Source organism: Salvia hispanica, chromosome 3 (genome assembly GCF_023119035.1).
Source record: "Salvia hispanica cultivar TCC Black 2014 chromosome 3, UniMelb_Shisp_WGS_1.0, whole genome shotgun sequence".
In the NCBI taxonomy this organism is placed as follows: Eukaryota; Viridiplantae; Streptophyta; class Magnoliopsida; order Lamiales; family Lamiaceae; genus Salvia; species Salvia hispanica.
The window spans coordinates 9,797,102-9,820,312 of NC_062967.1; the positions used below are offsets into that span (position 1 = coordinate 9,797,102).

Below are 23,211 nucleotides of genomic sequence, written 5' to 3' on the forward strand. Positions count from 1 at the left end.
GATACAAAAACTGTATTTGAAAAAAATTCATTAAATAGAGAATTGATATATTCGCGCCAGGTAGGGGTCGAACCTACGACTTTCTGCTTAGGAAACAGACGCTCTATCCACTGAGCTACAGGCGCTTCTTGTTATCTTGGAGGCTATTCAATGCCTTAATTTCATATTTATGGTTGATGAACCAATATCAAGATCATTCTTAAATTAAATGGTTTGTTCTCTGCTCTTTTAGAGATTAATTGATTGTTTTGATTAAGTATAGATTATTATAATTATGAAATTAAAAATCTTGAATTACATTCAAGAAGGGGCCTGTAGCTAATGTCGTCGGTTCGTCTCCTATTTGGCGCGATCAATATTTTTTAATTTAAATTTTACTTATTTCCGTACAATATTCACAAGTTGTAAAATCATTTTTCTCATGTTTTTATTTCTTGTATCACAACTCAATCAAGTTGCAATATTCGTTCTTAAATTTTTTAAAACAGAATATTAGTATGGCTGTGCGGTGTTCTTGTTTGTTTCCCTCTGTCATCTTACATAACCAAATTTTAATTGAACCAAAACTAGTAGTACTACTATTAAATACCATGAATCTTAAAAAAGAAAAAAATAAATTTCTATGTTTTGGTGAGCTTTTGCAACTAAAAACTCATGTTATTCGATTTAAAACTTTCAACTAAAGTATCCAATTTTAAGAATACAAAATTCTCACTTTTCAAGCAATAATTGGACAAAGCCCGTGATATGATTTATCGGCAATGAAGGTATAAAATACAAAAGGAACTAGTATTAAAAAATTAAACTGTGTCCAAAAGGATTACTAGAACAAAAGAAGACAACATACAAATAGGAGTTTAAAAACAATGCTTGTTACCTGATGGGAAACCAAAACAGACACAAAACCTAAGTTCACTCCACTTTTTATTCACGAATTCTTGTCCATTTCTTGCATCGTAATTTCACTAGAGATAATATATTGCACACTCTACAATTACAGTGTGACTCTAATTCTAATCTTTATAGAATCCTTTTCACTTATTTATCTACAGAACAAGACAAAGGAAAAAACAAGATTTTTATTTTATTGTTAGTCAAGATTCAATACTAAAGTTAAATCAACTTCACATGTGAAAATCTCATGCACACATGATTTAAGGTGAAGTCTAATGTGCCATAAAGTAATTGTTTGAGTCATAAAGTATAATAATTTTGTCTAGAGAATTTTAGTGGAGTATGAGAATTATCATAGATAAATATTTGTTGATTATACAATCAAAGTTTTGTTTGCAGAGAAAAAAATGCCTAGGTTTATAATGTGCAATAGTTTCAGTTGAAGCAAGACCAAAGATGAACTCAATTTAAATAACCCCATGTTGATAAAATTGCCTGTGTTAAATTGTTACATAGGACCTCTACAGATGTCCAAAGGTTGCACTAATTGATGTAGTTTATATGTATAAAAAAATACTACTACTATGGTTATTATGTATTATAACCAATCTTTAAATTTCACATGGGGAAGGGAATGACCTCATTGCTCTCACCATTGAAAAAAAGTTTAATATTTCTGATTTACCATGTACACTTAATTTAAGAATAAGACAAAATATGAATGAATTATTGTGATTCATTGAACATATGTAATCAGGTTTGGATTCCTCCATTCAAAACAAAAATTTTACCATAGTATTTTGCATATAAATAGATCTGAATTTAGTTTCTTGACAAAAAAGAGTATACAGCTGTTGAAATGAGCAAATTAAAATATGACACAAGCTGGATTTTAACAGAATCATTTGACTAAACTGACTGGTAATTAATGATATTTGATACTTGGTTTTAAGAAATTTCCTAGAAGTAGCTCATGGCTTTTGGATCTTACTCTTTAATGAAGACAGCTTAAGTCCAGTTCAACAACCACAAAAAAATCTAGGTGAGATACACATAAAATTATTTTAAGCATGAGAGATGAATTAAGACTTATTTGATTGTTTTATTTAGTTTATCTTTAGCTTAATCCAACTGTTTCCTCCAAGATTAAGATGCTCTTATAACCCTTTCACCACATTACTATGCCAGCTTTTACTAGTGAGAAAGCAAACAAAAATACTTAAAATTTGTCATGCTACATGATTTAATATTTGATATACACAGATCTATGATATCATTATTATATGCTCATCACATTTCTTCTCTTCATCAGCATAAAGGGTCACATCCACATTTTTCAACTGCTCAAAAAATTTGAAATAGTCCTATATAAAGAGGGCTCTAACACATTGCATGGCAACTCCAACAATAAAGCAAACAAGATTTGAGTTTTGATCTTGCTTCTATTCTACAATGGCATGCTTGAACATGTCGAGCAACGATCAAGCCTTGTACAGCACGAATGCAGGGCCAAGAATCTCGTTTTCAAGTGATTTTCTTGAGCCGGTGAAGCTGGAGAAGAGCTACAGAGAGGCCCCTGTGTCCTCGGATTTTGAGTTCTCTGTCCGGAACTACTCTATGATCTCAGCAGACGAAGTTTTCTTGGATGGCAAAATGCTGCCATCGAGGGAGAGCTTCACGAAGGCGAAAACCCTCAGAGACGAGCTCCTTTCTAGTGACGATGGCTGTGACTGTGAGGATGTTTCGTCTCGGAGGGCAAAGGGCACGAGCCGATGGAGGGAGAGGTTTGGACTGAAGAGAACACACAAGAGTTTGGGAAGTATAGATGAGATGAAGGCCTCAGAGATGGGTGTTTTTAGCAAGAAGAAATGATCATGTATTTTGTAAAAATAGTCTGATTTTTGTTGTAAATTGTGCTGATTTGTTAGTTTTGGATGTTGCTGATTGATGACATTAGAAATTTGACGTAGATTTTGTTCTCCTTTTCTGTTATCTAACATATGGAGTCTTCTATTTCCAAGAGTCACTGTAATCTCAACAAGAAGAATAAAATACGAGACTGAAACACAAGACAAGGGCTTAAATATTCTTGTAATGGTATAAGCAAAACGTACATACAATAGGCTAAAGCGGAATACAAACCAACTAAAGAATATAAGATATACTTAATCGATCGTAGATCAACCAACTTTGATTACAAGGAGGAGTTTCTCAAGAGGCGAAATGATGTGCATTGTATAATTGAGTACTTTATAATATGATTAAATAACTTAAAATTAGTCGAAAACTTTTTATAATACATGGTTAATATTATTTCTCTCTTCACAACTAGAGGTTGAAGATTATTACAAGTTACAATAGTGAATGAAATAATTTACAAAATGTTAGCACAGACAAAAATCACTGCAGGAACTACAGTGACATCTATTTACAGTAGCCTGAGTTCTTTATAATCTTGATCTCTGTTTCATTGCACAAAAGGGGGAGCGTCTCCGTACAGAAGCAAACGGTTCTCCATTCAAACTCCCTGAGAACTTAATATCCCAACCTTCGACATTTTTTGGAACACAAGCATCGAACAGAACTTGGCCAAGAACAGTATTTGTGCACATACGAGGGCTAGACCGATGAGATGACCTCTCTTTTAGCTGTCTGCTCTTTTCATATTCTGATGAACATGGCAGGAGGAAGTGGTCATTTGTATTTGAGAGAACTGCTGAATTCTGGAGATTATATCTTATGGGGGAGATAACATCATGCATATCTTCCATGTTCGATTTTTCTCCAAGTTTCTGAATTTTTTCTGAGAAAATTGAAACGGCCTGCTCAAGTAACTTGGTTATAGCTATGCACTGCGTTGATTGGTGCTGATGACGGCCTGTGAAAGGCAAATGACAAATCAATCGGGATAGCAGAAAGAGAACGACATGAAAATAGTGCTTCAAAAACTATATGAAATAAACCAAATATGGACATATCAGTAAAAGTGCTAAATATAGAATTAAGCATATCCGAGGACCATTAATTATGATAAGGCTCTAACAAACAAGAAATACAAAGAGGACCAAGATGTGTATATAAGATACTAAAGTTTAAAGAAATTTTCAATTGTTTCACTTCTAACTAATTAGTGTCACAAAAACTGTATGTAGTGTATGGTTTGATTCACTTCGACCTAATGTTCTTTTTCTAAAAAATGGAAGGCAGATCACATAAGAGAAATTGCCAATTGTATCATGCTAGTTGCCAAACGCACACAGGGGATAAATCATACTCAAAAGAGAACTAAAGCAGCTGCATGCTAAAATGTCTCCATTTAATAAACCATTCAACAGAAGTAAGTTGCACATCGGAGTTTGAGAAATGTCCACACACTTGATCTCTGAACTAACATCAGGTTAATATTCAAGGAGGCATTCTAATGAAAATTACTAACTTGTTTGTTCAGTTGAGCCTCATCTTTCCTGAAGAATCTAGCGAGATGCAATAATTGATTCAGTGTAATGTTTTGCCCTACCTCAATCTATAAAATCTAATTGAGATTTATTGATATTAATGAAGCAGAAAGAATACCATGATAAGCTGCAGGCACTAGTGAGATTGTAGAAATTACAACAGAGGATTATTTGTTTACGAAGATAACAAACTATTAGTTCCCAGGTCAATTTTCATCCAGTTAGACTTGGCGAAATCATAGGTCATCTTAAAAAAGAAATTCGGCATAAGCTGCAAGATAGAAAAAAGTCAAGCTATTAGAAACTAACCTAGATGAGAAGAGGTAGATCTCTTTATAATTTTGACAGTACCGCCCACATCCAGTAAATGCTTTGCAAAGGTACATAGGGTTGAAAAAGGAATTGTGTCTTCATTTTCTGGGCATAGAATGAGAAAGGGGGCCCCCAAACGCTACCAGCAAAAACACAGAAGGGGAAGAAGGATGAAAAAGATATAAAAGGAAGGATATTATTGGAAATCCAGAATACAGTTGGTGACTCACCACAGAAGAATAAAGAGTTTGCAAGTATTCAGCCTGTTGGGAACCGAATCTCGTGAGAAATAAAGCATCCAAGCTCAAAGTAACACCTTTTGCTAAAAATGATGCTAGCTTAGCTGCACCAGGAACTTTGAGGACGGAGCGATGCAGCGCAAATCGAGCACCCAAGTCGGTTGTAAAATCGATGGGGTCGGAATCATAGATCTGTCCAGAGATGCAGCTTGCAACCAACCTACGGTCCTCCTTCATGTAAAACAAATTGATAACTAAAAGCAGGTTTACGGTTTACCAATCCACCACCGACAATCACTGTCTAAACTTACCATATTGAGTTCAACTTCAGAACAGCCTTCAATAATCTGCATCAATCGGGAAATGAATTACTAGCATGCTACAGCCAGAATAAGCAAGGAGCAAGTTTCGCAAACACACTGCTCTAAGCTGATCTGTGTGTATCTTGATGTTATGCAGTTAATTATTTTGAGTTTGTTTCTTTTACTGACTAAGAAAATATAACTTACTCAGAGTCAGTTTAAGGCTTAATTGATGCAAATGCAGGACAAAGTTCTGAACCAAAGAGCCTAATAACATAACATGTGAATAGGTCAACAAACACAAAGACTCATTACGACAATTCTAATGCATTTGCATTACCTGTAAAACCTTATACATGCATGCTTTTGAACCACCAGCAAAAGCTGCAAGTACTACAGGACATAAGCCACCTTTGAGCTCCTACACATACAAGAAGAGCAGCTTATTATTTTCACCAAACTATATCTGGAAAGCAAACAATTCACTCTAGGCTAACTGGGGAAAAACTACTTTGCTGGATAACTCAAATGATTTTCAAGCAACCCAATAAACAAATCATGAATGCATGATTTAAGGGAAAACCTTTAAGAAGTATAATCTTCAATATATACTAACATGCCGAGAGTACAAAAAAACGATGCAATACTGACCTTGATAAGCTCATCTAGGACAGCAAAAGCAAGTGATGTAGCTCTCTCCGGAAAGAAACTACAGGAAAAGCAGAATGTCAAATCCTGTTCTGAATTGAGTCCTAATTCATCAATAAGCTCACAAAACATCTACTCCATAAGAAAGTGCAGTAATCATACTTGATATTGCTGATTTGGTATGACCATTTACCACATAAAGATACGGGCTAATTAAAAGGCTGATTTCATATACTCCATAACGATATCTGCAATTCATATTAGGACCTAAAGTTGCAAACAAGGTCATCCTCTTTTCTTTAAGAGACGAAATTAACTAAATATTTCTTCCACTATAAAGAGACATATAGCACCAAATTGTAACTCACGCCGCTTTCAATTGAACCACGCAACGAGTATAACCTAAAATTGATTTCAAAAAGCTACAAAACTGAATCACAAAAAATAGTTGGGAAATGGTAAAAAAAATAGAGCGTTACGGGTTGAGATATTTGGAGCGGCAAACCAGAGAGTTCCATCCGAGAGAAGAGTAGAAGGCGATGCAATCATTCAACAGAGGTTCGCAGAAGGGCACCCAGGCGAAAACCACGACAATTCCCTTGGCTTGAAAGTCGTTGCCGCAATTCTGCGCCCAGTAGTAGCTCCCGCTGCTGCTCATCTCCAAAATCAGAATAATTGAAGATTATTTCATGGACTGTGATGAGAGAGACAGAGAGAGATTCGTATTAGCTCTCGTGGTGGGGATTCATATTCAGATTGTTTAGGGCTACTTTCGTCATTTCCGTAACTGATAGAGTTGAATGCTTGCGTCGATACACACAAAATCCAACTTCATTAATATCCCAACAACAAAACTTAGGAGTGAAATCATTGAAAATATTTTGATACTCCATTTTATACTCTTTTTTTTTCTACTGCTACTATTCTAAAGTAATGAAGTTGAAAAATTCTGATAGCTCCGTTACAAGTAAAAGCTCTTACTTTCCATTTTAGTTTATCTCACTAGTCATCTTTTGCCTTATTATTATTTACATTGTGTACATTTGTGAGCAATAAATAATCTTAGGTGTAAAGGATCAAATTAGTAGCATTTGAGTTAATAAGCCTTAGAGTGTTCACAATATGAGAGCTGCGGCTCGCGGCTCGGTCGCGGCTCCCTATTACGAGAGCCATAGAAGGCCGTGGAGCGTGGGCGCTCGCCATGGGAGAGCCACGGCGGCAGCTCGGCCGCGGCTCCCTATTGTGGCGGCCGAGAGCAGGGGCTCAGCCCAATTTTGATTTTTTTTTTATTCTTTAATAATTTCAAAAATTATTTATAAATACCTCATTCCACACATTTTCACCTCACACACAATTTTAATATTTTCGAAAATTGTTTATAAATTTTTAATTTTTTTATAATTATTATAGTCAGATAATTTCTATTCTACTTAAATTAAAATATACAAAAAATAAAAAAAATAATTAATTTGGTGGCTTGGACTTGTCCACTATAGTGTGAATAAGTATTTTTGGTGGCCCTGCCAAGTTTTGTGGCTTGGCTCAGGGCCACGGGCTCTACCATTGTGGATACCCTTAGGCCCCCAGCCCCCTTACCTATTGAGTACATTGGGATCTTTATGATTCTTTTCGTAATTTCATTTTGTCTCTATGTTTATATTTTGGTTTATTTCATTTTGCCATAGTCTTACATTCTGACTTATGAGTTTAATGAGAGTGTGAGAGCGGTACTGCGGTTTTGTGTTGTAGCGGTGACCGTCATGTGATAGTCGGTTCGACCTAAATTTTTTGTAACGAGTACTTCGGGTATTTTTCACTAGCTTCCCTTGCGAATATGATATTCGGTGAAATGGGAGGTTCGAGTGACATGTGTAAGTACGGACTGAGGCATCGACATCTTCTACGTTTTTACATGTTTTTATTCACTGTTAGCTTTGTTACAAACTAACTTGTGTGTTATTGAGTGTGCCGGTGATACTTGTGAATGGTTTGGGCTTTAGATCAAGTCGAGATCTAAGTGTAGCTTAAGTTGTTGTTGTATCTTGCTCTTCTTTGCTCTTGTAATTATTAGTTTAGTCTATTAATTGAGAAATTGATAATATTCGATTCCTATCCTAAAAGAGGTACGAGTAATTAATAAATATTGGTGATATGCTCCCTAAATGTATTGTAAATGACACAGACATGCACAGTTAAGACTTAAAAAGCAATGATTTGTTTTTGGTGGGAAGGATGAATCGGTGCCATTTGAATTAATCTATAGATCAACTTATCTACTACTATCATGTAATCTTTGCTCATTTATTTATCGAGTAATTGAGACCATTAGGAGTAGAATTTAAAATAAAGCTGATCATTTTACATAGTTTTACATTCTTATTGTCTGTCTATATGGGTGCTACGTTAATGTCACACCAAAACCAATACAAACTGAAATCAGTTACTAACATAAATTCAGGAATTATGTTTCCGTAGCTTCTCCTAGGACAAAATTATTATAGTATAATGTATTTCATTAAATATAACACAATGACCATAAATGATTGAAGCAAGAAGTAGTAGGAGTATTAAACATAGCAATTGGTTGACATGCAATTTACCAGAGTGTAGACCGACAAGCTGGCGCCAACTGATTAGTTTAGATCCAGAGTCCAGACAAAGAGGATAACAAACGCGGTTTTAATATTTGCTGATAATAAAAAGAAAAAGAAAAAGATAATACTAAAATCACGAGTGGTTGAGAAACGCAGCCAACACTCGAATCATGGCGGCAGCCTTGGGCGTATTCGGGTTGATCAAATTGAACACGTGGCTCTCCCCTTCCACCTCCACCACTTTCACCCCCCCCTTCCACCCGCTCCGCCTCAGCGCCGCCGCGTAGTACTTCCCCCTAAACCTCAACACATCCTTCCCCGCCACGTACACCAGCACCCTCCCGCACCCCACCCTCCTCAGCCCCGGATCCATACCCGGGTTCACCAGCGGGTTGTCCAGACCCGCCTCCGAACCCGGGTAAGCGTACACCCACAGCTTCCGCATCTGCTCCTCCGTATACGCATCTCCCGATTCATTCCCGATCTCCTTCTTCCCCAGAAAATACGGGCAATTCAGAAACATCCCTCGCAGATTAATTCCCGGGGCTGGATCACCCGACCCGACCCGGATGGACATGCGGTGGGCTATATTCGCCCCGGCGCTGTCTCCGCCTAGGTAAATTTTCCCCAAATCGGCGTGGTTTTTGATCCACGGATCGGAGCGGGAGAATGTCCATTGGAGGGCGAGCCACGCGTCGCTGTAGGCGGCGGGGAGGGGGTGCTCGGGGGCTAATCGGTAATTGACGGAGACGGCGGCGATTTTGGCGGCGGCGACGAGGGAGGTGAGGTGGCGGTGGTAGGTCGGGGAGAAGGCGGACTCGGTGAAGAAGCCGCCGCCGTGGAAGTAGATGAGGAGGGGGAGTTTGGCGGAGGGGTTCGTAGGGAGGTAGAGGCGGGCGGAGAGGTGGGAGAAGTGGACGTCTTTGGATTGGACGCCGGTGGCGGGATCGGTGGAGGGAGGGGAGAAGTCCTGGCCGATGAATCGCTGGATTGTGCCGTTTTTGTAGACTCGGATGAATGGGTAGATGTCGTAGAGGATGGTGGGGTCGGACTGTGATTGGGAGAGGGAGAGGGAGAGGGAGTGGAGAGTGGAGAATGCTAGGAAGAAGATGAGGGAGAGATTCCGGCGAGCTGCCATGTTTTGATGGAGAGAGAGAGTGAGTGACAGAGAGAGGTGTGAATGAGGATAATGAAGGTGAAGTGGACTAGTGTTCCTCTACAGTTGACGTTTTTCTGATTTTTGGCGGTTATGCTTGAAAGCGCTGTTTGGTTGAAAAACTCGCTTTTCCATCTTGTTTTTAATTGTTTTCTCATTTGAAAAGAAAATACTAGTCGTAGGCTCGTAGCAATTATTCGTGGGCTTCGACTCCCTTTCGTGTGTAGGTTTATAATCGTTAATATTCATATTCATAGCATTAACTATTCACTTTCACTTACTTTTTTAATTCGTTAATTTATAGTACTACCTCTATCTCTATCTCACATTAAATGTCACGTTCAATACGAACAAAAATTTTAAGAAATATAAATAAAAGTGGGTTGAATAAGTTAGTGGATTATGAGTTCCACTTATATATCTTAGTTTTATAATGAAATATGAGTAAAATTGGTTGATGGAATGTAAGAGTTATTTATCATTTATGGTAAAAGTGAAATGTGACTCTCATTATGGTACGGATCGAAATGGTAAAATGAGACACCTATTGTGAGACGAAGATTGTATATTCCAAAAATATGTTTGTATTCTCAATCAAAGTTGACATTCTTTATTACAACTTGAGATTGAAATAAATTTAGAAATAGAAAACATGAAAACACAATCATTTATAATACTAAGCATTGAAACATATACAATAATACAAAAACCATAACAAAGGAAATAAACATGTGTGGGGTGTGCATACATTGGCATAAACATAATGTGCATTTTACTTACAACTTACTCATAAAAAATGACTCTTGAAATTTCTCCATATCATGTTTACTCAATACAATCAATACCTCTATTCCACCAAAGTTGGCATCCCGAAAATAAACCGTATTCATCAACGGAAACCAGCCCAGCCCGACCCAAACCGGCTTTCCAAACTCGAAATCCACCTCATGAAAGGGAAACCCAACCAAGCTCGTGAAACCCAAACAAACCACCCCCTCATCACAAACCAGACCGGCATTCTCCTCCATAAAATTATCACCACCCTTCAACCCAGCCACATACCCTCCGTCGACCGCGTTCACCGCATCCCTCATTTTCCGAACAACCTCAGCGCCGTCGTCCCCGGCCCCCGGGTTCGCCCTCGATTGCCATATCACGTTCCCAAAGTTATGTTTCGACATCGGCGGGTCCACCTGCGCCCGCACGTTCACTAAATGCAACAACGCACACTTTTTAACCGGTTCGGATCTCACGCCCATGAACCGGGTCCATATAAAAGCCGTCAAGGCCTCCACCCGTCCCCCACAGAGGAGTATCTTTCCTGGAGAGCCGCGATCTCGGACTCCGGGAACGAAAATATTCCCGCCACGAGATCTTCTCCCATTGACGGTTCCGGGATGGCCCGGTCCACGGGGATATTATCCCGTGGCGGAAAATAGGCGGCCGCGTTAAACTTCGGCAGTGTGTCACCGGCGGCGGCGGTGGTGGACCAGGTCTTGGCGATCATGAAGGCGCTTAAAGCGTCGCCCAGTTTGTGCGAGAATGAGACGCCGCCGCAGCGGAAGTAGGTGAGTTGAACCGCCATGCATAGGCCTAGGGTTTTGGGGGAGATTGCAAATTTGTAGGTGTTTTTGGGGTCTGGATTGGTGACGGCTCGAGAGATAGTGCAGTTTGCTTCGGCTTCAGCGAATGGGATGCCGGCGTCATTGCAGTCGACGTGGAGGTTGCCGACGAGGCGGCCGGCGAGGGGGTAGTAAATGGAGAGGGTTTTCGATAGGGATTTTTTGAGGTGGTTTGAGATTAGGGATGTGGGGAATTTGGAGTTTGATGGGTAGAAGTAGACAATGGGCATCAAGACAGGTGCAAATATTTGATCAATGAATGAGAGTTGGTGTTTTTGCATGGATTTTGGGGTTGGAGAAGATGGTTTGATGGTTTCAATTGAGATTACCTTTGTTTCAATCTCCATTCTACCTATTGCTTTTCTTCTAGTACATCACTACTACAAGTTTAGTAGTATTATATATTGGCATCTAAGTAATTAAAATTTTTAAATGAAATGTTGACGTGATAAAAATCATTAAAATTAGAGGTTCTGAATTTATAATAACATAGTTGGGATAATTAGTTGGGATAAATAGTTGGGAAGAGTTGTCAACTTTAGTAATTTAATAATTTAAAATTTAAAGGTTTTGAATTTATATACTTCCTCCGTGACTCCGTCCCATAAAAATAGGCCATTTGATATGAGCACGAGTTTTAATGTATACTCCATCTGTTTCTTAAAAATAACAACTCTTTCATTTTTAGTCCGTTTCTTAAAAATAACAGCTTTCAAACTTTCCATATTTGGAAATCTTTACATCCTTGTACATCAATTTATTTACCACTTATACTATTTACACCTCCCTAATAAAGTGGGCTCTACAATCCACTAACATTAATTCAATTACTTTTTTTTCTCTCCTCTCTCCTCTCTCTTACTTTACCAAATTTTGCATTAAAAACCCGTGCCGTTTTAAACGTCCCTATTTTTCAGAAATGGAGGGAGTCATTTGTAAAGTAAGAGAGAAGGAAAGAAAACAGTTGAAAATGTGTAGTGGATAGTGGGACCTATAAATAATAAAGTAAAGAAAAGGAGAAAATGTTTACCATAAATAAATATGGATTATTTGTATGAGACAAAAAAAAAGAAATATAACCTATGTCTATAGGACGAAGGGAATACATGATTGGAACAATTTATTGGGATCATTTTTTATCTCTGCTAATTATTTGAATATGACAAGGAGCGAGGTGGGTGCACATGTTCACGGTTTATGCCTTTATGGACTATTTCTTCGATGATAACGGAGTAAAATATTGGTAGTATTATTGAAACAGTTGGCACAATGACAATTAATGACAAGATTAATTTGTTGGAATCTAAGACAGGTCAACGCAGTTCGACCGAGTCGTATAAGTAACGAATAATTTAATTTTGTAAACTTAAATAATACTACTAGAATTGATCTACGTGTTCCCAGTAAATTATCATGGTATATTTTTTAAACTGATTCGGTGAGTGAGAAATAATGAATTAAAATAGTCACAAAAGGCAGAATAAACAATTTATGAGGAGTGCAATTTCAACAATTTTGGAGAACCCTTCGAGCGCATGAAAAAGTAATTGCAGAGATTGAAAAAAAAATGTATTTACCGAACAAATTCTGAGCACAGTCAACGTGCTTGGAATATGTTTTGGCGGTAAAATTTTTTGAGTATTGTATGAGTAACTTTCAAATCACACGAGTACTCGATTGCAATGTTTTCATCTGAGCACGGGTCATGTGCTCGGAAATTACCAAGCACATATATTTAGTGTGCCTGACCAAGGAGGATGTTAGGGTGTGGGTCGAGGAGAAGATGCTCATCGCGAAGGCTGAGAAGAAGGCCGGAGAAGGAGAGGGTGACGGCTATGAGTACTGAGTGGCCGGGTAAGAGCTATGGGATGTATAACAACAGGATTGCTTTGCTGAGAATGTGGAGTTTCTGAAGATTAAGGCTGTAGTTACGGTCTTACGGATGGTGTGTTGTAGTATCACATTATCAATATACCCAGGATATTGGATCGGAATTAAGTGGTGAGGTTTTTGACATTAATGTTAACTAAAGAGTTGGTTGGTCTACAAATTGTTAATGGAATTTTGGATAGTTTAATTTATGTGAGATTTGTTATCGTAAATAAACCAATTGGAGTGTTGCTTAGTAAGAATATGCAATTTAAAGTATTAGATCTATATAGATTGTAGTATTTAGATTAAAATTAACTTTAAATAAAATGTATCTCAACTTGGTCTAAAGTCTAAAATACCACCAACCAATTGGCCGGCCAATTGAGATAAAAAAATAAAAATAAAAGATTGGGCAGTCCATCAATTCAAAACGGATTGATAGTCATTTATATCATGAAATTTGGTCAAATTTTAATTTGTTCCATGAACTTTGAAATTGGAATATTAAAATTATGGAGTTTTAGTTTTTCTTAACTGTCTTATATATGTACAAATCGCCATATTTTTTAACCTTAAAAATGATTATAATATTTCAATAAAATATAAATATAAATATAAATGAGAAAAATAAAGGATATAATACTTCATCTGTTACAAAATAGTAAAGTCGTTTAATTTTCTTGTACTCATTTAAAAAATAAAATTATAAATAATTAAAGTGAAAAAATAGTACAGTAAAAAGAGAATAATACGAAGAAGATAGAATAAGAATAACAAACGCTTCATCTTAGTCGTACAAGTTTTTTGAGACAATGGGCCTGGGCCGAAAATCAAGCGGGCCATAGGGCCTTGGCTAGTTATACAAGTTTTTTGAGAATAGTGTTAGTTTAGGAGGTTGTTGATCTACAAAATGTTAATGGAATTTGCGAAAGTTTAATTTATGTAATCTTAGTTATCGTAAAGGAGTAATAGTGTGTTTGTTTGAGCACATTTAATTATGTTTGTTAATATGGAGTACATTATATATACCAACCAAGGAGTAGAAATAAATAACATTCGAGTAAAATAGGATCAAATCACAAACAAAGTCCCAATGTATGTCATTTTAAACCGTGACAAGTTTATGCTAACGAACCTTATCTAGTACTCCACTTGATAAGTTTATTGCTCCTACTTATTTATCTTAAGATGGTTGGCATCGCGCAACCAACAATAGTGGAGGGTCTTTTTTTCCCCTCATTTCATCTATATCCCAATTTCTATCGAATTAGTAAACTTATGAATCAAAATTGCGGGTGCATAATTTAATAAAATAGTTCATGCTAGTATTAAAAAAAATGGGGTAAAAGGTGTAAGATATTGTTCTCATATGAATACACACCGGCTGAAACTCTCTTACTTTTACTTTTTTTCTTTTGAAAATTTGTGTGCTTTCAGAAAATACTACTAGTACTAGTAACAATCAAAATTGAATCGTTGACCCCCCTTTCAAATGGCCTCGTGTGGAATGGATATACTTAGATATTCAATGTAGCAACTAACGTGTTCACATCAGTTAAAAATCTTAGTTCAATTCTTAATTTTTGCTGGTCAAAATAAGTTGAATTTACTGTTTAAAATAATAAATATTAATTTTGTTAGTCAACCTAACCAAACCAATAAAAAGGATAGATAGATCTGATAGAAACCAATGCTAATAAATGATAATAAGCCGCCGCAATCGATCTCAGTTGTTAGTTGTTCCCCTTTCCAGTTAAAGAGCAATCCAACGGTCTAGATTCCGCGGTGCCGATATCAATGCATTATCATTCTCCTCCACTGAAAATTTAATTTGTTTTTATTTTTATTTTTTAAAGTAATTATTTTGCATTTAAATACTTGTCCAATAGTTATGAGATGAGGATGGTGTGGGTGAAAGGATAACTTAGAGAATAGAGACCAAAAGTGATAAGCTTAAATTTTCAGCAATCTCTGTCAACTATCATAAGAATTTATTTGAGATATATACATCGACGGTGTGCATGTTACTTTGCTCTACCAAATTAATAAATCGATTTTCTACTTATTTTGGCATTTTTCATGATATATTCCGAAATATGAGATCCCGTTTTCTAAAAAACTATACAAAAACACTACCAATTAATTAAAAATGAAAAAAGTATCGTTGCTTCCAAAACAATAATGCGTCGCGAAACCGAGAGAATTCATTAACTCAGTCCAAATATATCACTTAATTATGATCCAACGTGATAAGGAAAAACAACCAAATAATCGAATTACTTCATGTAAAACCATATGATGTGTTCCATACAAACTAGATTGGGTTAAGTTACTTCAAGTTAGATTAATACGAATGTCGTATGATATGCTCCATATCTTCTAGCTTGGCCATATGACAATTTAGCGTGTGAGACTAGAATAAAAAAGTTGATCCTTCACTTTTTGGGGTAATACCAATAGTTTTGGTCGTTATATGTATATAATATTGACTTTGTTACTTTGTCTTCTTGCACAGATATAACGATACATTGAATTCAACCTCAACTACGAGTTCATTCTTTTCTTTTTGGTAATAAAAGGTGGAAATAAAAAATTAAAGAATAAAAGAAATACATAATCTATCGTGAAAAAACTTATTACAGATATCCATGATGTCATCTCTAATGCGTGGAAATCTTTGTGAAACCTTAGACGAAGTGTGATAAATTATTGATAGCAAGATTCTCTACCCTATGTACTTGATGGATACTTTTACACAATGTTCGGACTACTAATAAAAACGTCATAACATCCCAAAATCATCGATATCCCAATAAAATTGTTACTCTCGACTTTTAATTTCCTAAAATCCAAATCTTTTGCTAGCAGAACATCATATAAATTGCATCAATGTTCAGCAGTGAGAATGAAACATTTTCCAACGCTAGCGACAAATTCATTCCTCCAAGTTCCAAAGTCATGACGAAATAATTCCCTACCAAGAATATGTACTGAACCTCTTTTTAGAAAAGCATTCGTGTTGAGCTTTAAATTAAAATACCTCTCGACAGTGATATAGGCAATCAAGAAAATCAAGAACTCTTCCATCAACTATACTAGCCTCCTCTACCAATTGGCCATATTAATAATCTGTATCAAAACTTTAATGAAAATTGTAATAACAATTTTTAATTTATTAAAATGATAGTATTCGAGCATAATATTTACAAATAATACATCCGATTATTAGATTATTTAGTTATTTTAGGAACTCTCATCCTATTAGGAAGGTTGTTTGTATGGAAAAACTTTAAATTTAATTTAAATCGATATGTGACTCAAATAGAACCCTTCCAATTTAAAATAAAAATTTCCAATTTCATTTTTCTTGTGAATAAAACAGCGGCATACCAAATCCTAGAGAAAAATACTTATATTTGGGAAAAGAAGGGAATCCATTCAACCCTAAAAATAAATCCCTTCAACCCTAAAATAAATCCCCAAATATTTTTCTCCACACCCAAACTCAGGCAAATCTCGCTCTCAAGACTCAAGGAGTCCATACCGAAACTCGAGGATGAGCGGCGGAGATTCAAATCAGCAACAGCAACAGCAACAGCAGATGCTGCTTCAGCAGCAGCAGCAGCAGCAATTGGCGGCGATGCAGCACTACCATCAATGGTGGATGGCGGTGCAGTACCCGACCATGGCTATGCACCAGCAGCAGATGATGTATAACCATCATTACTTGCCCTACTACCCCCACCAGCAACAACCTAAGCAGTACCCGTCCAAGCAACGCAATCAGATTCAGGCTTCTGCCGAGGACAACAAGACAATCTGGATTGGAGATCTCCAGCCGTGGATGGATGAGGATTATCTCCAATCCTGTTTTTCTCCAACCGGAGAGGTGAGAATTGTATCGCATCAGAAAGCGTAGATCCTATTGCTCTTCTCTACACGTTTTGCCTGCTCCAGATTGTTCGTTGTTTGAATATTTTTTAGCCGTAGGGATTCGAAATTGTAATCTCGAATTCTTTGATTTGATGAATTAGGTTTTAGATCATGTGTGCACAGACACACGCCGCCGCTCTTATAATTTATTTGAATACTATAACTAAGGAGAATTCATGTAAAGTTCGGCAACTTATTATTGGAAAAGATTCAATTGATATTAATCACTAGGTTATTATATCATCCTAACTAAATGTTGTTTGTGAAAAATTCATTGGTTGGAGAGAGAGTGCTGAATATTGATAGATATACTACTATTAGTTAAAGGAATATGCAGATAAGAATTGATTTGTGAAGCAAACCACATACCGTTAGATTGTCACTGTAAAGTCTTTTTCCTTTTACACCACGATGAAGAGAGGTGGAGATAGCATAGAAAGGTGTTCTATCAGTCCAGGACCCAAAAATAGGGTATCTACAATTCGCAACCTAAAAGATGAAAAGCATACTCTGTATCAATCTATGAGTCTGCGACTAGGAAAGCATGTATTGCAAGAAAACATATTTTTATGCTGTCGGTCATTGTCATTTTCTTTATGTTTGTTATTGGTAGTATTTGATATGATTTATTAAATCGAAACATGCAGGTTATTTCTGTAAAGATGATTCGCAATAGACAGACTGGTCTATCAGATAGATATGGATTCATTGAGTTCAGTTCTCACGATGCAGCAGACAATGTTCTGCAGAGCTACAATGGTGCCAAGATGCCTAAGGCAGATCAACCTTTTCGCTTAAACTGGGCTGCCTTTAGCACTAGTGATAGGCGCCCTGAAGCTGGTTCTGAGTTGTCCATATTTGTTGGAGATTTAGCACCTGAAGTTAATGATGAACTGTTGCACGAAACCTTTGCTAGTAGGTATCCATCTGTCAAAGATGCAAAAGTGGTGGTTGATATAAATACTGGACGTTCGAGAGGTTATGGATTTGTCAGGTTTAATGATGAAAATGAAAAGTCTAAAGCAGTGGACGAAATGAATGGTGTTGAATGCTCTAATAGGCCTATGCGAGTTGGTGTTGCAACCCCCAAGAAGTATTCATCTCAGCAACAACATTATTCTCAAGGTGCAATGTCTCTCGTACTAGTATTATATTGCTGTGACTTTTGGGCCAAGAAAACTTCCCATATTTTAGTTATTAGTAGTATTATGTTTTAACAAGTCTCTTCCCCTCAAATATGTCTTGGGCCAATAAATGACTTGCTGCTAGTTTCTTAATTTTATTTTATCACAGGTCTCTTGTGTTCCATTCATGTTATAAAGTTCATGAATATGTTTCTAATTTAAATTACACTTCACTTCGTATATCATGTACTCCGTGACAAAGTTAAGTTTGAAAACTTGTCACTTTGCATCTTTTAACTCTAATATTTCGTATGGCATAAAAAATTTCACCCAAAATTTAGTCTTTCCTTGCTTTTTATTCTTTGTTTTGTTTTGTTTGGAAAGTTCCTTCTTTCTATATATATTTTCCATATGAGCTATATCTGTTCTTATTAGTTAACATTTATTCAAGAATCCTGACTTATTTTGTCTCGACTGGTTGATGTCCTTCAAATGATCCTCTACGTGTAGGTCAATCTGAATATGAGTCATCCAGCACAACTGTAAGTACCTCTCTGATATTACTAGTTATTGGGAAAAAAATTCATGATTAAGCTGATATACCTGTGTCTGTTGTAGATTTTTGTTGGAGGACTCGACTCTGAAGTCACTGATGATATGCTCAGAGAGTCTTTTTCTCCATTTGGTGAGCTTGTCTCTGTGAAAATACCAGCTAGAAAGGGATGTGGTTTTGTACAATATGCAATAAGGTAATATTGTTTTGTGGTTTCTTTGTGCTTGTGACTGCAACTTCTGAAATCATTCTTAGTTACTTTAAGAATTTCTTGAATATGGAGATGGTGCCGAGCGATATAATTTAAATACTATATGGATATGTATATATGTAAGGATTGTCTCTTCCAGCAGTTAGATACTGTTTTGTGAAGAGACTTTTTTTCTTATACTACATTTTTTATTTTATGGGTGGGAAACATGGATTTTCAATCACTAAGCAATAAAATGACCTATATAATTTTGCATTTCAACAGAAGCAATGCTGAGGATGCAATGCACAGATTAAATGGGGCAGTTATTGGTAAACAGAAGGTTCGCCTTTCCTGGGGCCGGAGTTTAAACAACAAGCAGGTAAATCCAATGTCCTGGATAGCAATTGTCTAATTATGTTCGAGTGAAATGTATAGGGTTTTGAAATATATGTAGAGGGCTCCCATGGTATGTTTTATCAGTTAATTTGTGTTTGGCAGCCGAGAGGGGATTATAATCAGTGGAACGCAAGACAAGGTTACAACGGACCTGGCTATGGTGGTCCAGGCTATTGGGTGGCTTCTTCAAATGGTAGCAGGAGCCGCGAGCAATCAGTCAGCTAGTCCTAATACAACCACCACGGTCAATGTTGTAGAACCAGTTATCCAGTCAGAGAGTTTTTTTTTTTAATTGGGATTAAAAATTTTGGTGTGGAAGTTTGCTGGAATTGGTTAATTTACTCATTCTTTGTAGGTCTGACAGTGTTAAATTTATTTCACTATGGATTATATATGGCTTGTTATATTGTGATTTATGAGTTGATATTTTGCTTATGTGCTTTTCACACTTCTTACTAGTGAAATAATAATTAGGCCAAATGTGTTTTGTGAATTTCTTAAAAACTTTTCTTATTGTTTATTTGAATGTAACCAATCCTCTTTTGTTCAAGATTGTCTTTGACTTTGTGTTTGTGTTGGTGAAAGGTTGAAGGTAGAAATAAACACTTGATTTGTGATTCGGCAGTATAATACAATGTTTGTTTCTGTGCCTTCTATATATGTATCACTCAGTAAGTTATGATAAATTTATTGTATGATTAGTAATTAATGGCTTGTTTCTTCAAGAACAACTTTGCCTGAGAACTTAGAATCAATTTAGTTTTACCTTTGGATAAAAAGTTTTTCAAACGAAACCTTGACAATTAGATTTAGGTAATGTTTTGAAAACCTACCGATAAGCAAATCTACGAAACTATATTCAATTATGGTTCAACTGATCCGACCAATTTCAATTATCACTCGGACGCATGAACTCCATCAGTATTAAACCCACACTAAGACAAATAAACCTTAATTGTAGATTAATAATAAAAAACTTTAATCGGATAGTGAGCACAACACGCACCTTTCATTTTCTTCCTTTTTTCCAGCTCTAATAGTTCACAGTGTTAATTCTGTGTGTTCTTGCTTTTAAATCTTTTTGATATGTGATCTTGGCTTTAGCTCATTTATAAATGTTCCTTTTTCGGTTACTTGTGTATTTTATCTTAACAAAGAATTATTCTTATAATGCATTACTATTTTGTGCTGGTGAGAGAGCAGAAATATCGTCATTAATATCATTTGATCAAATAAAATTGGCAACTGAACTAGTGACAAAATTAGTTACTACATCTCCAATGAATAAAGTATGAACAAAAATGAAAGAGATTAGGAGATCTTTCAAAATTTTATCTCAACAACTAGTTTCCTATAAACAGAGGAATTCTGGTGCTGTAATAAGCAGAGGGCAGCTGCAATAATTTAGACTAATTTAGCTTGTAAACAAAAGCAAGCCAGCTGCATTGCTATGAGTTCTTGGGAATTCACTCTTTATAAGGAGGCCATCTTCATTCCCTCTTTACACCATTCAAACACAAAAGAAAAACAAAAAAAGCAAAATGAAGGGTGCAAGTGTAAGTGTAAGTGCAAGTGAAAGCATTTTGCTGCTCTCTCTTGCCTGTGTTGCGCTTTGTGCGCAGTGCTATGGCGGTACTAAAGGGTTCGATCCTCTTACGAAATTCATCAAAGGTCGAACCGCAAAAGGATGGGAGAATTATGGCACCACCAAGGTTGTGTCTGATGAATACAAGCCTGTTTATGTTGGACCTCAAGAGGGACTCAAGAAGGCTGACATGGTTTCGAGTTTGCCGGGCCAACCACAGGTCAACTTCTCTCAGTACTCGGGGTATGTGACCGTGGACCCTGATGCCGGTAGAGCTCTCTTCTACTACTTTGCTGAATCCCAAGACCCCTCGACCACGCCTCTCGTGTTATGGCTCAATGGAGGTAAGTAATTAGTATATATGCCACCATTCTTAAGATGTGTTATTTTTTGCCAATGATTAAGTGAATGAATGTTGTTGGTGTAGGGCCTGGTTGCTCATCTTTAGGGGGTGGTGCAATGACAGAATTGGGACCTTTTAGAGTGAATCCAGATGGGGAAACTCTTTGGTACAATCAATACAGTTGGAACAATGGTTTGTTATTTTATCACTTTGAATCCAACTTGTTTGTGTCTGAGAATTGATTCATGTTAATTTGTGGTCTCTGACTCTCTATTTGGTGCAGTGGCAAATGTGATCTTCCTCGAATCCCCGGCTGGTGTGGGATTTTCTTACTCGAACAGGACATCGAAATACACCACTGGGGACGAGCAAACAGCGCAAGATTCCTACACCTTCCTAGTGAACTGGCTGGAGAGGTTCCCCGAGTACAAAGCCCGGGAGATGTACATAACCGGAGCGAGCTATGCCGGCCACTACGTGCCTCAGCTGGCTTCACTCATCATACAGAACAACAAAATCACCAATCAAACTTCCATCAACTTGAAAGGAATTGCTGTGAGTTAGTTTGATTTTGAACTAAAAATATTCACCATGTATGACAAAAATGTGAGTGTTGGTTTGCAGATTGGCAATGCACTGATTGATTTGGAGGATTACCAGAAAGGTTATTATGATTTTCTAGGGAGACATGCTCTCATATCCAATGAAACTCATCAAGGAATCTTGAAAAGTTGTGATTTTAGTTTAAATGGGACTAAATCAGATGAGTGCTATGATTACTTATCTGAGGCTTTAGATTCAGAAGGCCGTATCTTCCCTTATAACATCTATGCTTCCTGGTGTTCATCCTCCTTCTCCTCCTCTTCCTCGGTAAAAAACCTCGGCCGTCTCTTGAATCTAGTGATTCTTGTGTTGACAAGCATGTCTTTTCATGTGTAGATACCATCAGGATTTGATCCGTGCTCTGATATATATGTCGAGTTATACCTAAACACCCCTCAAGTTCAGACAGCCCTTCATGTGACAGCGATCCCCGTATCTTGGACCGAATGCAGGTACTAAAACCTTCTCACACTCACCACAAGTCACAACATCTTGCAACATAATTTCAATAATGTTGCATTTGTGCAGTGGGGATGATTGGAATGACTCACCATTCACAGTGTTATCTACCATCAAGGAGTTGATGTCTGAGGGGCTTAGAGTGTGGATATTTAGGTATGTATTCATGGAAAAAAGTGTGTAGTAAAAGAAATGGATGATGATCTTGGGGTGTGTGTGTGTGTGCAGTGGAGACACGGACAGCGTGGTGCCAGTGACAGCCACGATGTATTCAATGGCGAAGATGGGGGTACCGGTGAAGACTCCATGGTACCCTTGGTACATCCAAGAAGAGGTGGGAGGATACGTTGTGGAGTATGAGAATATAACGTTTGTGACCGTGAGAGGAGCCGGACACATGGTGCCTAGTTACCAGCCGGAGCGTGCTCTAACAGTCTTCACTTCGTTCTTGGAGGGGAAGCTTCCTCCATCTCTGTCTTAGTCTAAGACATGATCAAATGTATTAGCACTACTATAGTAACAAGTGTTGCACATCTTGTCCTTGATTCAATATTTATGCAATCTGTGATGAATAATAGTGCTCAATAATTTATCAACACTACTCTTGATTGAAATCATACAAGAAAAGTAGTACTAGTACTATAAGTCTGTCCAAATATCAAATATGGCAACAAATGATTGGTTTCATATACTACTATTTGAATATAGTACCAAAAAAATCAGCCTAATTTACTTAGTGTACCAAAATAATACATTCCGTCAAGGCCCTACTAACACCAATTCTTCTAATTACATCATGCATACAAAAGGTTTCACTAATGTTTCAAATTTGTACAAAATAATTTTAAAACACCGATGACAGAATGTATCAAGATGAGGCCAAATGAAACAATAATTATTACTGTACAACTCTTAACTTCTTGATTAA

General features: G+C 36.9%; 7 protein-coding genes and 1 non-coding gene across 9 annotated transcripts; 3 read left to right on the forward strand and 5 right to left on the reverse strand.

Annotated features, from left to right (window-relative positions):
• Positions 1 to 52: 52 nt before the first annotated feature.
• Positions 53 to 125, reverse strand: TRNAR-CCU. Its single transcript has one exon. It is a non-coding gene; the product is annotated as a tRNA-Arg (tRNA).
• Positions 126 to 2,156: 2,031 nt separating this feature from the next.
• Positions 2,157 to 2,873, forward strand: LOC125217120. The gene has a single exon (XM_048118946.1). It carries the CDS (start codon positions 2,347 to 2,349, stop codon positions 2,764 to 2,766), a length of 420 nt encoding a protein of 139 aa, XP_047974903.1. The 5' UTR covers positions 2,157 to 2,346; the 3' UTR covers positions 2,767 to 2,873.
• Positions 2,874 to 3,152: 279 nt separating this feature from the next.
• On the reverse strand, positions 3,153 to 6,577 carry LOC125216486. Its single transcript, XM_048118201.1, has 7 exons — positions 6,330 to 6,577; positions 5,854 to 5,911; positions 5,543 to 5,623; positions 5,212 to 5,247; positions 4,892 to 5,131; positions 4,659 to 4,800; positions 3,153 to 3,772 (listed from the first exon to the last, which is right to left on the reverse strand). The coding sequence occupies exons 1-7, from the start codon at positions 6,506 to 6,508 to the stop codon at positions 3,342 to 3,344; spliced, it is 1,167 nt and encodes a 388-aa protein (XP_047974158.1). The 5' UTR covers positions 6,509 to 6,577; the 3' UTR covers positions 3,153 to 3,341.
• A 1,893-nt stretch (positions 6,578 to 8,470) lies between these two features.
• Positions 8,471 to 9,679, reverse strand: LOC125214607 (2-hydroxyisoflavanone dehydratase-like). Its single transcript, XM_048115701.1, has one exon. It carries the CDS (start codon positions 9,580 to 9,582, stop codon positions 8,578 to 8,580), a length of 1,005 nt encoding a protein of 334 aa, XP_047971658.1. The 5' UTR covers positions 9,583 to 9,679; the 3' UTR covers positions 8,471 to 8,577.
• A 697-nt stretch (positions 9,680 to 10,376) lies between these two features.
• LOC125209235 (stemmadenine O-acetyltransferase-like) lies at positions 10,377 to 10,859 on the reverse strand. Its single transcript, XM_048108837.1, has one exon. The coding sequence runs from the start codon at positions 10,857 to 10,859 to the stop codon at positions 10,377 to 10,379; it is 483 nt and encodes a 160-aa protein (XP_047964794.1).
• LOC125209236 (vinorine synthase-like) lies at positions 10,759 to 11,569 on the reverse strand. Its single transcript, XM_048108838.1, has one exon. It carries the CDS (start codon positions 11,567 to 11,569, stop codon positions 10,883 to 10,885), a length of 687 nt encoding a protein of 228 aa, XP_047964795.1. The 3' UTR covers positions 10,759 to 10,882.
• A 4,918-nt stretch (positions 11,570 to 16,487) lies between these two features.
• Positions 16,488 to 19,709, forward strand: LOC125213041 (polyadenylate-binding protein RBP47-like). 2 transcript variants are annotated; one of them, XM_048113391.1, is made up of 6 exons: positions 16,488 to 16,983; positions 17,675 to 18,152; positions 18,662 to 18,693; positions 18,770 to 18,900; positions 19,180 to 19,276; positions 19,378 to 19,709. In XM_048113391.1, the coding sequence occupies exons 1-6, from the start codon at positions 16,651 to 16,653 to the stop codon at positions 19,516 to 19,518; spliced, it is 1,212 nt and encodes a 403-aa protein (XP_047969348.1). In that variant the 5' UTR covers positions 16,488 to 16,650; the 3' UTR covers positions 19,519 to 19,709. The 2 variants fall into 2 exon arrangements, with proteins under 2 accessions (XP_047969348.1, XP_047969349.1); XM_048113392.1 differs by having other exon boundaries at positions 16,491 to 16,983; positions 19,396 to 19,709.
• An 850-nt stretch (positions 19,710 to 20,559) lies between these two features.
• Positions 20,560 to 22,879, forward strand: LOC125213040 (serine carboxypeptidase 1-like). Its single transcript, XM_048113389.1, has 7 exons — positions 20,560 to 21,222; positions 21,306 to 21,413; positions 21,505 to 21,776; positions 21,846 to 22,091; positions 22,161 to 22,276; positions 22,353 to 22,439; positions 22,512 to 22,879. Exons 1-7 carry the CDS (start codon positions 20,835 to 20,837, stop codon positions 22,762 to 22,764), a joined length of 1,470 nt encoding a protein of 489 aa, XP_047969346.1. The 5' UTR covers positions 20,560 to 20,834; the 3' UTR covers positions 22,765 to 22,879.
• The last annotated feature ends 332 nt before the right edge of the window (positions 22,880 to 23,211 follow it).

Excerpts from the sequence above, each read along its gene's own strand:
- LOC125217120 (XM_048118946.1), top strand. The coding sequence starts at position 2,347 with ATGGCATGCTTGAACATGTCGAGCAACGATCAAGCCTTGTACAGCACG.
- LOC125209236 (XM_048108838.1), bottom strand. The coding sequence starts at position 11,569 with ATGGAGATTGAAACAAAGGTAATCTCAATTGAAACCATCAAACCATCT.
- LOC125216486 (XM_048118201.1), bottom strand. The coding sequence starts at position 6,508 with ATGAGCAGCAGCGGGAGCTACTACTGGGCGCAGAATTGCGGCAACGAC. Across the intron at positions 5,248-5,542 it reads GCATGTATAAGGTTTTACAG|ATTATTGAAGGCTGTTCTGA; the intron begins GTAATGCAAATG and ends CGATTGATGCAG. Across the intron at positions 5,132-5,211 it reads CTGAAGTTGAACTCAATATG|GAGGACCGTAGGTTGGTTGC; the intron begins GTAAGTTTAGAC and ends TTTTACATGAAG.
- LOC125209235 (XM_048108837.1), bottom strand. The coding sequence starts at position 10,859 with ATGGGCGTGAGATCCGAACCGGTTAAAAAGTGTGCGTTGTTGCATTTA.
- LOC125213040 (XM_048113389.1), top strand. The coding sequence starts at position 20,835 with ATGAAGGGTGCAAGTGTAAGTGTAAGTGCAAGTGAAAGCATTTTGCTG. Across the intron at positions 21,223-21,305 it reads CGTGTTATGGCTCAATGGAG|GGCCTGGTTGCTCATCTTTA; the intron begins GTAAGTAATTAG and ends TTGTTGGTGTAG. Across the intron at positions 22,277-22,352 it reads GTATCTTGGACCGAATGCAG|TGGGGATGATTGGAATGACT; the intron begins GTACTAAAACCT and ends GCATTTGTGCAG.
- LOC125214607 (XM_048115701.1), bottom strand. The coding sequence starts at position 9,582 with ATGGCAGCTCGCCGGAATCTCTCCCTCATCTTCTTCCTAGCATTCTCC.
- LOC125213041 (XM_048113391.1), top strand. The coding sequence starts at position 16,651 with ATGAGCGGCGGAGATTCAAATCAGCAACAGCAACAGCAACAGCAGATG. Across the intron at positions 18,153-18,661 it reads GCAACAACATTATTCTCAAG|GTCAATCTGAATATGAGTCA; the intron begins GTGCAATGTCTC and ends CTCTACGTGTAG. Across the intron at positions 19,277-19,377 it reads GGAGTTTAAACAACAAGCAG|TTAATTTGTGTTTGGCAGCC; the intron begins GTAAATCCAATG and ends ATGTTTTATCAG.